Source organism: Gymnoscopelus microlampas (genome assembly GCF_963454915.1).
Source record: "Gymnoscopelus microlampas genome assembly, chromosome: 5".
Classification (NCBI taxonomy): domain Eukaryota; kingdom Metazoa; phylum Chordata; class Actinopteri; order Myctophiformes; family Myctophidae; genus Gymnoscopelus; species Gymnoscopelus microlampas.
This window is the reverse complement of record NC_139942.1, coordinates 38,304,990-38,317,721: the sequence shown is the minus strand read 5'-3', so window position 1 is coordinate 38,317,721 and position 12,732 is coordinate 38,304,990. Positions and strand designations below refer to the sequence as shown.

The window sequence follows — 12,732 nt, the reverse complement described above, 5'->3', positions numbered from 1 at the left end:
ACTCAGGAAGCTGAATAAGAAGAAGGCTTACTATTACTACAGGAGGCCTGTAGTAATAGTAAGCACAATGACTCATTAACCAGACTAAATATTGATTGCCATTGATTTTTGACAACCTTGGCGCAGAAATGAAGTGGTGTTTGTTGTTTTCAGGTCAAGGATGAGTAACATGCCGTCATGCTACTATTCACGGTCAACTCTCTAGTTCTGACAAAGGGCCAACATGTCCCTGACCAATCCTTAGACCCCAGTAGGCTAAGTCCACAGTAAGTTGACGTCTCATAACAGAAGACTAGAGTTAATGAATTACATGTTATGTCAGTTAGTTTTGATGGAATTTTGCAACAACCAAAAAGAAAGAAAGAAAGAAAACAGGTATTCACCGCCTTCAAATAGCAACATTTTAGGTTATTTGGACCAAAGAAAACATTAGCATTTCCCAAATAATTCAGTTAATAATTCAACTTTTTATTATTGTATCAAAAATATGGTATTTACAATACAAATGCTTGTATGCTGAGAGTCAATGTGACTCATGTCATGTGCATTCTATTCCAACAAATAACCTCTTCAACTGAGTGGAAATATGTGAGGACTCAATCGTCTTAAATCCCTCCAACCACATTTCAACATGTTTCTCTCTGAGGTCTCGCCATTCATTCGGATGAGTTCGTCTGAGATCCTATGGCGGGCACGGGGAAAACCTTCCTTTCGCTTGTTCTCTTGGGCTGGCTGACTTTGTATTTAGGACAGAAATTCCACTAAGAAGTATTACAGCTGACTCAATATTCTGTGTGACTGCCTTTAATCTTAGCCCTACAGAGATTTGACAGTTCCAGGAAAATGTTCTCTTCCCTATCTTTCCATGCCTTAATACTGTATGTACGTACATCACAGCTGTCCACGTGTCCCTCTGCCATGGTGGGACTGTGCTGTGCATGTTAATAAGGGTGTTTCTTGCATGCATCATGATCATGGATTCCCCGGCTGCGGATCAAGGGTTTCCATGGTCTATGGATGCAGACTGTTACTATAGTTGTTATTGTCCTTCCATCTCTGTCTATCTATCTATCTGTCTGTCTGTCTGTCTGTCTCTCTCTCTCAAACAACCCAACTGGTTGAGTCAGATGCAGACCCATGCACCCTTGAGCCAGGTTCTGCTCAAGGTTCCATCCTGTTAAAGGGGAGTTTTTTTCTGTCCTTTTCTTCCTAAAGAGTATCGTCTTGACCTGCTCTATATGTAAAGTGTCATGAGATGTTGTGATCATGTTGTGATTTGGCGCTATGTAGTCTAGATAAAACTTGACTTGACTACTCTTATTCAAGTTTCTTAGGGTCATTTACGTTGATCTTTGACAATGTCAGTTCAGATAAAGTTGCCTGTGTCAGGAGTTGTGGAAACAGCAGAGCGTCGGGCAGATGCAGGGCCGATGGACATCTGGGCATGGCGAAGGGAGTAGGCCGTCCTACGGCTCGGCCGCCACTGGATGCCCCTCCTGCGCTCCGAGCGTCCCTTTGGCCTGATGTGTGTGTACCTCCCGTTCAAGTTGGTGTCCCCGCAGGCATTGAACCACCAGCCGCCTGGGGAAGTGACATAAGTACAGGCACAAGCTTGGTCAGTATCTCATACTGTACAGTACCTTCACTGCAAAGCATCACATTAAATGACTTTTTCTGCAGTGTTCAGTACGGGTAGGAAGGTAAAAATGTAATAATAAAAAACAATATTTTTACATTTTCTCTCCAATTTAGTCGTTTAGGACCCCCATGTTTGTATACGAGGCCGCTATGCGGCCCTCACACCTACGTAGCACTGCCGATCCGACCGATATGTCCGAGTCATGGCTTTGTCAGAATATCCATTGTACCCATCAGTCTGAGTCCCTTTTGTGCCCATATATGGAGATCTCTGTATCTGTCTGTCTACCTGTGTCCATTGTATGCCCATATAAGGAGGTCTCTGTATCTCTCTGTATACCTGTGTCTCTTTTATGCCCATATATGGAGATCCCTGATGTCATCAGTATATGCCCATATATTGGCATGCCCATATATGGGCATATCAGTTAGATCGGTGGTTCTGGGTAACTGGATATTCATATATGCCTATATATGGACATATCGGTCGGATTCTGGCACCCGCATATCCAAACGACTCATGATATGCCCCTCATGATACAGCCATGTCACTCACTGAAAATAGTTAGCATTATTTTTGGTGAGGGACACAGTCGTAAGACAAGGTTCAAGGAGTTTAAGGGTTCTTTATTCTGTTAGGTCTTGCGTACATATAAGTACATAAGAGTAAAAATCCTTGTTGCCCGTTGTTCATGTTACTTTGCATGATAAATTATTTTGTCTACCTGTGTAGTCCAGTGCGCAGTTGGAGTCCTGGTGGTTGTCATTGTCCCTGTCCTTGGTGGAGAACATCATGCCCGTGTGGTTGATCATGGCGTCGGGCAGGTCCCCGGACGGCTGTGTCAGGTGGATGGTGTAGTTACTGTCAGGGCCCTCCAGAGAGAAGCTGTACTCAATGAAGCGTGTGCCTTGTTTCCAGTCCTCCAGCTGGATGTGGAGGAGACGGTCTCCATTAGACGCCAGGGAGTAGATCTTCTTCAGACCCAGCCAAAACTCACCTGTAATAACAAAAGGTTAATTTTAATGTAATCATTATTCATGGTTAGAACCTTGTGTCATATAAGTACTAGAAAATAATCAAATGAAACTTTTATCTTCTGGCTGCTCACCATGAAACTCCCCGAATCCGTTTTCATATCCTTCCCAGGTCTGATCAAAGTTCACTGACCCGTCCTTCCTCCTCTGAATGACTGTTGAACCACCATCTGAATGGAGAGAAGAAAAGGACAGACCAACTTTATGACTTCACTTAAACAGTGATTAATTCTTAACCACTTAAACCATATAGGCCTATATCCCATTGATCGACAAGCTTGTCGATCGGCTATTTTCAGCTAAAGCTTTCCCCACAATAACAGAAAGCAGAAAATACACTAGTATAAAGCCCTGAGGAACACTGGTCAACCAGGGTTTAACCCAATCAATCCGGGAACACATTTGTGTCATTTTAGATTTCTTTGGCTATTAAAAAATAGCATACTTGAATATATATATATTTAAAACGAACATTTGTAACTGTCAAATGTCTCAACAAATGTCTTCATTGTTCTGAAAAACTATTGTTGCTATATCAGTGGTGCTCTTTTTCTTGCCAAGGACCCCCCCAAAATGATGTGTTCAAAGTGTGATATTGACTGTATTTTGTGAGGTTTCACCTTGGGTCATATCACAGTAGACCATGAAAGGTGGATGTCCTTCGGGCCTGATGGCATAGACACCGCTCACTCGCTCACCTCTGTTGAACAGATCGCTGCAGTCTGACGGTAGACTCACTAGACACGTAACAAACACAAATTCTGACTAGTTTAGACTTTAGAGCATGGAAGAGATTCATCCTAAAAATCAAGCCCACAAAATAAGCCAACAATTATTTAACTGTGGACTCCTGTTGTCACTCAATGCTTTTTTAGGGTGAATGCTTTCTGAATTAACTTACCATTAATTTGTGAACTGTTTGTTGACAGAAAAGGAGTCAGGGTGGGTGTTTCAGAGACGTAGATGTCAGTCATCCTCTCTACAGTCTCTTGGACAAGTGTGTTGGCAGTGAGCTGGAGACGATAATTGTTATAGGACCACAACACTTTAGTTAATGGCCATTTTTACTGACGTGAACAATTCTCTAAATTAAAAGCAGAGTTTCAACATTTAGTTTTAGAGTTGCTCAGCAAAAGCAAAGCCTTTCCAAACTCTCTCACGTTTTTTTGTTTTCATTGAGCTTTGAGGAAAATGCGATCCTTTATTATGACATAAGCTAATTTGATTGTCTGAGGTGGCTGGACAAAAAAGACATAATTTCTTTTCGACCATTTTATTCTGCTAAAAGACTAAATTGTAATCATGCATTTGGAATCTAATAATATTAAGAAGCCACATGATAATGACAACGGGGAAACAAATCATGGAAAATGGGTAAAAAAAAATTAGCTGGCTAACCCAGAAGCCTCTTTTGGACGAGGAGTGTCTAACCACTTTCACCCTAGCAAGCTCATATTGCTTTGCGATGCAACACATTGTGAGCTTATAGATCGGTTATTTCGGTTATCATAACATAATGAGTATACCTTCTCCTCCAGGATGTTGATTTTCAGTTTCTGGTGGTTAAGTTGTTCACTCTGTTCCTTTACAGCTCTCAGCAGGTCAATGATGCTCTGCTCCTGAGTGTGACTCAACTCCTGATCGATACACAAAGAAAGACTTGTTAAATAAACCCTAGCAAGACTATTGAAATAGGGTCAGTAATTATACTATGGGTAAAAACAACATCACAGATCTATACAATGTATCCATTTTTTAAATGATGGGTTTGCCTTTAACAATAAATGGACCAAATAAAAAAAATAAAAAAACAACTTTGTTTAATTGTATCCCTATCCATATTTTAACCTTATTTCAGCAGAGGAGCTGCCAACCTAAGAATTTACTTTCAGTTGGTTTAAATAGAGACTTTAGTATCAAAACGGTTATTTCAGAGGCAAAAGGATTTCAGCATTAAAAATAAATCAAGAATCACAGACTCAAGATTCTCCTCTGCTTTGTTTTTTAGTTCACCAACGTTTCGGCAACAACTGTTTTCATCAGCCCAGATATTTATTTATGTTTAAGCTCCACTAGTCTGTGCTCTCTACAACTTTGGGTGTGTGTGTGCGGCATTCTGCTTTCCTGCAGTAAATGCTGTTCCTCGTGATGGCAGTGACTCACCCTCAGGGCGGTGATCTCTTCCAGCTGTTGGTTGCTCACCATGCCCTGCGACAGGCTTCTCACCCTCTGCTCCAGGCCTCCCACCGTGTTCTGCAGCTGCTTGCGCTCCTGTAGGATGTTGTCCACCTTGGAGCTGATCTCCAAAGACTGGTTCTTCAGCTGGTCGTTGTTGGCCTTCAGCACCACCGTGGTCTTCTTCAGTTCCTCTTCCTCCTCTTTTATCTCACTGGCCATATTGGACAGCTGGTTGAAGTAATAGTCAAAGTTGTTGAGCTTCTGGAAGATGTCGTTGATCTGTCCCTTGGTCTTGTGGACAAACTCCCGGAGGCTCTGGCCCAGCTGGAGGAGGCCAGTCGCCAGGAGGCGCACGTCGTCGAGGGCTGCGAAGCGGGAGCGGGTTTCGGCAGGAGCCTCGGGCTGCAGGGGAACAGGCTCCGCTGAGGTCCCACAGAGGACAGAGGCCCAAGCAGCCATGATGACAAACACGAGAGTTAGAGTCAGCTTCATTGTTGGATGTGATTCTGCTTCAGCTTCAAAAGCTCTGTGGTGTTGTCACCGAGACAGCCTCTGTTCCTCTCTGTGTAAAGGACACCGCTGGACAAAGACCCTGGGCTTTTTATACACTGGCTGGACCGATTTCAATCATTAACCCGTCCGATCGGTCACATCTGTTTTTAGGATGTGGCTTCCTGCCTGCCCTGCCAGTGACCTAAGGGCTGAAAATATTACACACTGGGCCCAACCTGTGCACCGGGGCCCACTGGTGGTCTGTGAGGATATTGCAAGTGGGCCCCAAATAATTGCCAAAACACTTTTAAGACTTTATTGATAATAAAATGTATATAAAAAAAAATATGTTTTGTATGTTTTGGTATTTTTCCTTTAAAACATTTGTTGTGATACTGATTGGAACTTACAGTATACTCCGTTAGTTCCATTGATTAAAGCCGGAATACAATCAATTGATTGATTATTCAAATAAACATGCTCTGAAAATGGGTACAAATGGGTAAACATTTTGGGAGTGATCGCTTAAGCAGCATTTAAAACCTTTTAAAAAGTCTGTGTCTTGGTTCTGGTGATTATCCTAGATGCCTCTGACTGTTTGAACTTGACCAACTTGACCTACACTCCAATATGGATCTCGGTAATTGTTTGTCAGTGCTACTGTATGTTATGTAACTGATTATGTTATGTAACTGGTTTATTTTCAAACTCAATAATGACCCAGTTTACACCAGTATTGATTAGGAAACTTGACGTTACAACAGTTTTGCTTCTGAATTTTTTTGTCTCGTTATTTTGGTCAGAGAAGGACCAATGGCAAATGTGAAGAGCCCTCCTCTTCACTTACAAAGCACTAACATGCCCCCCCTCAACTTTTCCTCCAAGGACAGATTAGCCATTGGTCATGTATTTTTCTTATTTTTCACTGTATGTATTTTACTATCGTTGTTCTATTTGCTGTGTTGTACACTGTGGTGGAAAAAGTACTCAAATGTTTTACTTAAGTAAAAGTATCAATACTGCAATGCAGAAGTACTCCGTTACAAGTAAAAGTGCGGAATTCCAAATGTACATGAGTAAAAGTACAAAAGTATTGGCATCAAAATGTACTTAAAGTACCAAAAGTAAAAGTACTAAAGATATTTGAAAATAGCCTATGTATAAAATAGGGCTAAAGTGGTTAATGTATGTTTTATAATGTAATCATTTATATCTGAAAAGTAACTAGTAACTAAAGTTTTCAAATAATTGTAGTGGAGTAAAAGTATAATATTTGCCTCTGAGATGTAGTGGAGTAGAAGTAAAAGTATTGGAAATTGGAAAGATTCAAGTAAAGTACAAATACCTCAAAATTGTACTTAAGTACAGTACTTAGTTACTTTCCACCACTGGTTGTACGGCACTTTGGTTGACTTCGGTCATTGTAATGTGCTCTATAAATGAAATCTTAGTTGAGTTGCGTTGAGAATTGGGCCAGTGGGGCCGGGGCCAAGGCGCCCTTGACTCTCAGGGGCCCTTGGGGGGAACTGGGCCACGAGGCCATTGACAATTTACTAAAATGAAATGTATAGATTTAGGTCAAACATGCGGGCCCCTCCTCTGTATTTACAGCAGTGGTTCTCAAACCTGGGGCTGGGTTTGACATGCAAATACATGCACATACTGTACTTTAGGTAACAGACTGTAAATCCTGTATGATAAAATGTCTACAGGTGTGGCTGGCCTAGCGGTCCGGGCACCTAGGCTCTAATGTAGCCTGACCGATTGTCGAAGGGTTTGAGTCCCGACGGTGTCACTCCCCATTTCTCTCTCCCCGTTTCCTGTCTAACTTCACTTCACTATCAATAAAGGCATAAAAAGCCCAAAAATAAATCGTTAACTCTTTGACTGCCAATGACGAGATTTGCGGCATATTTTTAAGGCAAACTGTTTTCCCCCCGATTCTACGAGACTCGGATACGTCTTTTAAAGCGATCAGGGGAAAATCGCTGGCAGTGGCTTAGCAAACAATATTTTATTTCTGCCAGTCAAAGAGCAAAAAGTAAAATAAAAATGTGGTTCCCAACCTATTCTGGATCAGAGCCCACTTGAACATCTTGAAAGCAATAGGAAGCATTGTCGGCCGTGTTAAGTGCATGGTCACATGGGTGGGATCTTGACTTCGCTGACAATCTTGCTCTCCTTTCAACCAATTAAGATACAGGCTAAAACTGACAGGCTCAACAACTTTGCTGGACAGGTTGGGCTCAGCATTAACACCTCCAAAACGCCAGTGATGTATGTAAACTCTATCCCCACAACATGCATCCTTAAAGGTTAAAGGTGAACCACTTGAGTTTGTGTAAGACTTCACCTACCTGGGCAGCCTCATCAGTAAGGACAGCATAGTCCAAAAAGACATCAAAGCAAGGTTCAGAAAGGCTCAGGATGCCTTCTACCAACTCCATTCCACCTGGAGGTCTAAGCATTAAGCGATACAGCTTTAAAACGAAGATGCTCCTACATAACAGCAATGTCAAATCTGTTCTGCTGTATGGTTCAGAGAGCTGGCAAGTGGCCAAATCGGCCAAGTGTTTCACAATGGATGCCTCAGACGAATATGCCAGATCTTTTGACCAACCAAAATCTCCAACCATCAAATGTACAAGAAAACAGGTAGCCGGGGCATCCCCAAGAAAATCCCACACAGATGTCTTGAGATGGCTATGACATATGCTGAGACTGGAGCAGGACTGGATCACAAAAGATGGACACCACCAGGCAAAAGAAAACCTGGAGGGCCCAAAACCACCTGGCGCAGAACTGTGACACAAGAGGCGCAGCATGCTGCCAAGGACCGAAATTAAGAGGGTTAAGTAAGTAACTAAGTATTCATTCATCCATGAGTTGAGTTGATGAACTTCTCTACTCTCTGTTAAATGTTAACTGGCTATACTTGAGATGAACCTCTGAGTGTGGACACTTGGCAAACAAGCAAACACAGCCCTCACCTCACCTCTGACTCCAGCTGGGGGCCCATGAGGCTACGCTCTGCATGTGCTACTGGTACTTTTATCAAGCCAAATGTGAAATTGGACCATCATTCTAGGTTGACTGAACAGGCAGCATGTAAGGCCTTGTTGAATGTAAATGGGGGCGTGTGTTTGATCAGGTGGAGCACAATGGGGGCGTGTGGTGGAGCACAAAAGCAGCGTGTGTTTGATCAAAGGTGGATGAGGGAGAGTGAGGCATGTGGGTAGGCTACTGTTTGCGCGTGCGTTCATTTGTCAACTATTTTCTTTGATCGAGTGACGATCGACTATACTATTTGCTGTACTCACAAAATCTGTGCCAAGGGAGATTTATCCAATGGTTATTGCCTGTTAATACTCGAAAGGACATTGCCTTTATCAAGTAAATGTCTGATTCTGGCCAGAGAAATAAAGTTGGAAAGTTGGTTTCAGTTGGGTGAGCAGAACAATATTATAAGGATATTCTTAAGTTTATCTTCAGGCCACATAACTTGTCACAACAATGATATGTAACAAAAAATTACGTTGGACCACACAATAGTCGGACATTACAGCAGTTGTCTTGTTTAAATAAAAGTACAGTTAAATGTAAATTCTTCAGTGTTCCAGGCTTCTGATATTTGAGTGAACACAGTTGTTAAAGGTCTGTGACCTTCTGGTCAACAGGAGGTTCCAGATTCATAGGTCAATGTTACATGACTACCTGCTACAGTGCATACAGTAGTGTGTAGCCTATTGTCCCCCAGCCTGCAGTCAAAATGGCTAGCAGTTATTGTTACATAACGGACATTGAATGGAGAAGAGGTCTGCGGTGAGAGACTATTGGATGCAATAAATATGTAATTATAACATAATCCTTTCCATCTGTTTTGTATGAGACATAAACTAAAATGTAACTTTGAGTCTCAAAGTGCCGACTTTTCTTAATGACCCACTAAAGAAAGACCCCTCATTTAATATTTATAATTGGCTACAGTTCACCTTAACCACAACTATGAAGTCATTATGTACCTTGTATCTCCATAATACAACTTTGTATTATTTTTCACAGATTAATGCCCTACTTCATCGTACAAGAGTGTCAAGAAAAAGTAGTGAAAATAGCTGATTTAAGTCTGCTATTTTTTACTATTTTAGAAAAATATTTAAACTGAAAGTGAAAGTGGTTACGTGAGTCTGTGGGTTTTACATATTTTGAACCAATGAAAAGTATTAAGAAGAGCTTGTGTGACTAAATAATAACTGCATTGGATCAATTGCAGCACAGGTTCTTTTCTCCCATTTCCTGAAAAGTAACGATTTTTGGACATACCGTAAATGGTTTTCAACCCGACAGCAACGAAGAGCATTTTCAGGGAAAATTCTTGATTGATTGATGTACTATATTTGGTAAGACATGAGAACAACAGTACATGGAATTACACATTCACAATACAAGGTCTACTAAACTGGAAGACTCATAAAGCACTAAGTCTGGGGAAATTCTTGATATCATTATTACTCTGTTTAACGTTTGCTACAGGAAGGCCTGTATTCATCAGCAATATTAACCTTCCATACAGTGGTTATTCAAGGGTTGAATTGGGGGTAAGTCCCTGCGACATTCTAGTGTCATGTCAGGGGGGTGTACTTGTACATCAAGCCTCCTCACACTATACAGTAGAAACAGGAGATAGGTTACTGCCCTATGGGCCACATGGCTTGGCAAGGCTTACTTATTTATACAGTGGTTATATTTTCCACAAGGAGGCAGGAGGCCTCCACAAGTGACACTAGATGACTGTGACATAGAATGAGGTGCATTGCACATGACCCGCCTCTCTCTTCACTTCACTTTGTGTGGCTTCAGAAATGGTCTTATAGCTTAATAACAACTCACATTATCTGGTAACGCTGGTCTTATTAGCAAATTACAAACCAAATGTATACCCCCTCCATCTTTAACCTCATTACTCTCATTTCAGTAACAGTAAATCTGCCGCTTCGAGTTGACCAGATTTTCAGCTGTTTGGCCAAGTTTTCTGTCTTTATGCTACAGCGTGTGGTCAGTCAGTCAGCAGTCCTATGGTCCAATAAAGGCTATTTCTTTCCCCCTCTCCCTCCCCACTAGTTCAACCACAATCCCTCTCGGAGTCAGTTTTCTGCTTCCAGCAATGGAAAAGGAGCGTTTCTGTCTAATTCCTTTTCCATCCGTGTTATGAACACGGTGGAAGCAGAAGGCAGCGGTTGCAGCTCACTTGCAGTCAGATCTGTGCGTAATGGATTTGCTATGAATATCTTCCGCCGTCGTGTAACTGTGCTGTATGTGGCTCAGTCGCGAGGTAAACTCATTTGGGCGTTCCCGGGGCCGGCAGTGTTGGACAAAGCATACTCGAGTAAATACTCAAATAATCAAAAGTACAAATTACAAAGTATGTTTTCTTTTTCAATATCGATATTGAAATGTAGAACATTTTACCCCAAAAAAATGTAAACAATTTAAAAATAGTAAAAATAGCAGATCTACAAGCACACAACGTGAGATATTTTCACTATATTTAAAATAATTAATTATATAGTCTGGGTCCCAAGAGTGTCTTCCTAGACATGTAGTGGAGTCAAAAGTATCTATTTAAAATAGAGCGGATTGAAAGTCAAGAGCTTGCAAAATAAATAAATAATGTGGGCTGGAGAGTTTTTGATCGGCCGTATTTAAGGAGGGCATCTCGCCTCTGACTGCAGGGAAATGTAGTATTTCTCTTGGCCAGAGCGGATAAACAGAACCCCTTCGCGAACCCCCAAACACACACAAAGGAAATGAGAGAGTCTGCGAGGAGAGAAAAAAATATAAAAGAAATAAACTGATGCAGGACAGTAAACACACACAGTTGGAGAGAGACCCCAAATGGAGGAAGAAACGGATCCTTTTGTACACCACAGTAAGTTTACTAATTGTCCAGTTACAAAAAAACACCCCAAACACACACACACACACACAGTGGTTCTCAAAGTGGGGTCAGGGCTCCTTGAGGGGGTTCCAAATGGACCTGTGGAGTCTGTAATTCTGTCTGTAACTCTGAGAGTGTACGAATGGAACCAAACCAAAAATTGGTTCCATTCGTACACTCTCAGCATTATGGGGGGTCCCTTGAAAATGAAACGCCTGAGAACTAACTGCTCTAACAGAAAAGTGTTTTTTTGTTCGGTGTTCGACTTTTGCTGCGTGTCACTCCCCATCTCTCTCTCCCCATTTCCTGTCAGTCTACTGTATATTATCAAATAAAGGCAGGAAAAAGCCAAAACAATTTCTTAAAAAAAGAAAAGTGTATCCCCCTGCCCCCCTCGTGACAAGAATCTAGTGCCAGGCTGTCATGCAAACAGAAGTATCACATCAGAGCGCTGTAGAGGTCTGGTCCTGGGGGGTCTGAAAATGGATCCTGAAGAATGAAAGCTATGCCCTGAGAGAATGAACCCCCATGGATGCCACCAGCTCCCCTCACCCCTCTGCTTGATTACTAGGGGACAGACAGGGAGAGCACATAGCACAGGGTAGGGTTACAGTGTGTGTGTGTGTGTGTGTGTGTGTGTGTGTGTGTGTGTGTGTGTGTGTGTGTGTGTGTGTGTGTGTGTGTGCATGTGTGCATGTGTGCGTGTGTGCGTGTGTGCGTGTGTGTGTGCATGTGTGCATGTGTGCGTGTGTGCGTGTGTGCGTGTGTGTGGGGTGGGTGCGCTAACTTGTGTCATGATGAGAGAGACAGGGAGAAAGAGAGACAGCCGCTTCACAGACAGAGAGAGAGGCTTTATACCAAGTCACGTGAACGCTGTAAATATTGTTACCATTTGTTTCGTTTATCCCAAGCTAACCTTTCCTACGTGTATATATAACTATTTCTGACAGCAAATGCACAATTCTTACGGTTTTGTAAACTACTTTTCCCCTAAGTTGAGATGTAGCGCTGTTTACACATTTCTTTATTCCCTTTTAATTGTTCATACATTTTGTTTTGTCAGTTTTGTTCTCTTGTTGAGAGAGTATGAGTATTGAACTGAGTTAACATGGTAGGTATGGAGTTATGGTGCAGTGCGGCTGGAACGTTGTAAAGTGACTGTCGTAGCCTCCATAACCTTCAGGTTAGCGGGATGGGCATTATTTTGAAAACACACTCACCATCACCATGGGCCTTCAATGAGCCTCTGCCCACCCACTGCCCCTCCTTCCTGGGTGGCTGGGTCTTCCTGCCAAATCCTACTGGCTGTGTCTTACGGTGCTGGGCGTGGTTTATTTCAGTCCAGGCTCCGACTTCTCACTCTCAGTGGCCCAGGAGTCGAGAGGGAGTGTTCATCCACACAAGCCCCTCCCTCCACACCCCACGCTCTTTTACACACAACAACCCAGCCT

General features: G+C 42.3%; 1 protein-coding gene across 1 annotated transcript; it reads right to left on the bottom strand.

Moving 5' to 3' along the window:
• Nucleotides 1-1,347: 1,347 nt before the first annotated feature.
• Nucleotides 1,348-5,372, bottom strand: LOC311045079 (angiopoietin-related protein 3-like). The gene is made up of 7 exons (XM_084056888.1): nucleotides 4,837-5,372; nucleotides 4,200-4,310; nucleotides 3,575-3,686; nucleotides 3,294-3,410; nucleotides 2,748-2,843; nucleotides 2,364-2,636; nucleotides 1,348-1,581 (listed from the first exon to the last, which is right to left on the bottom strand). Exons 1-7 carry the CDS (start codon nucleotides 5,341-5,343, stop codon nucleotides 1,367-1,369), a joined length of 1,431 nt encoding a protein of 476 aa, XP_083913014.1. The 5' UTR covers nucleotides 5,344-5,372; the 3' UTR covers nucleotides 1,348-1,366.
• Nucleotides 5,373-12,732: the final 7,360 nt, after the last annotated feature.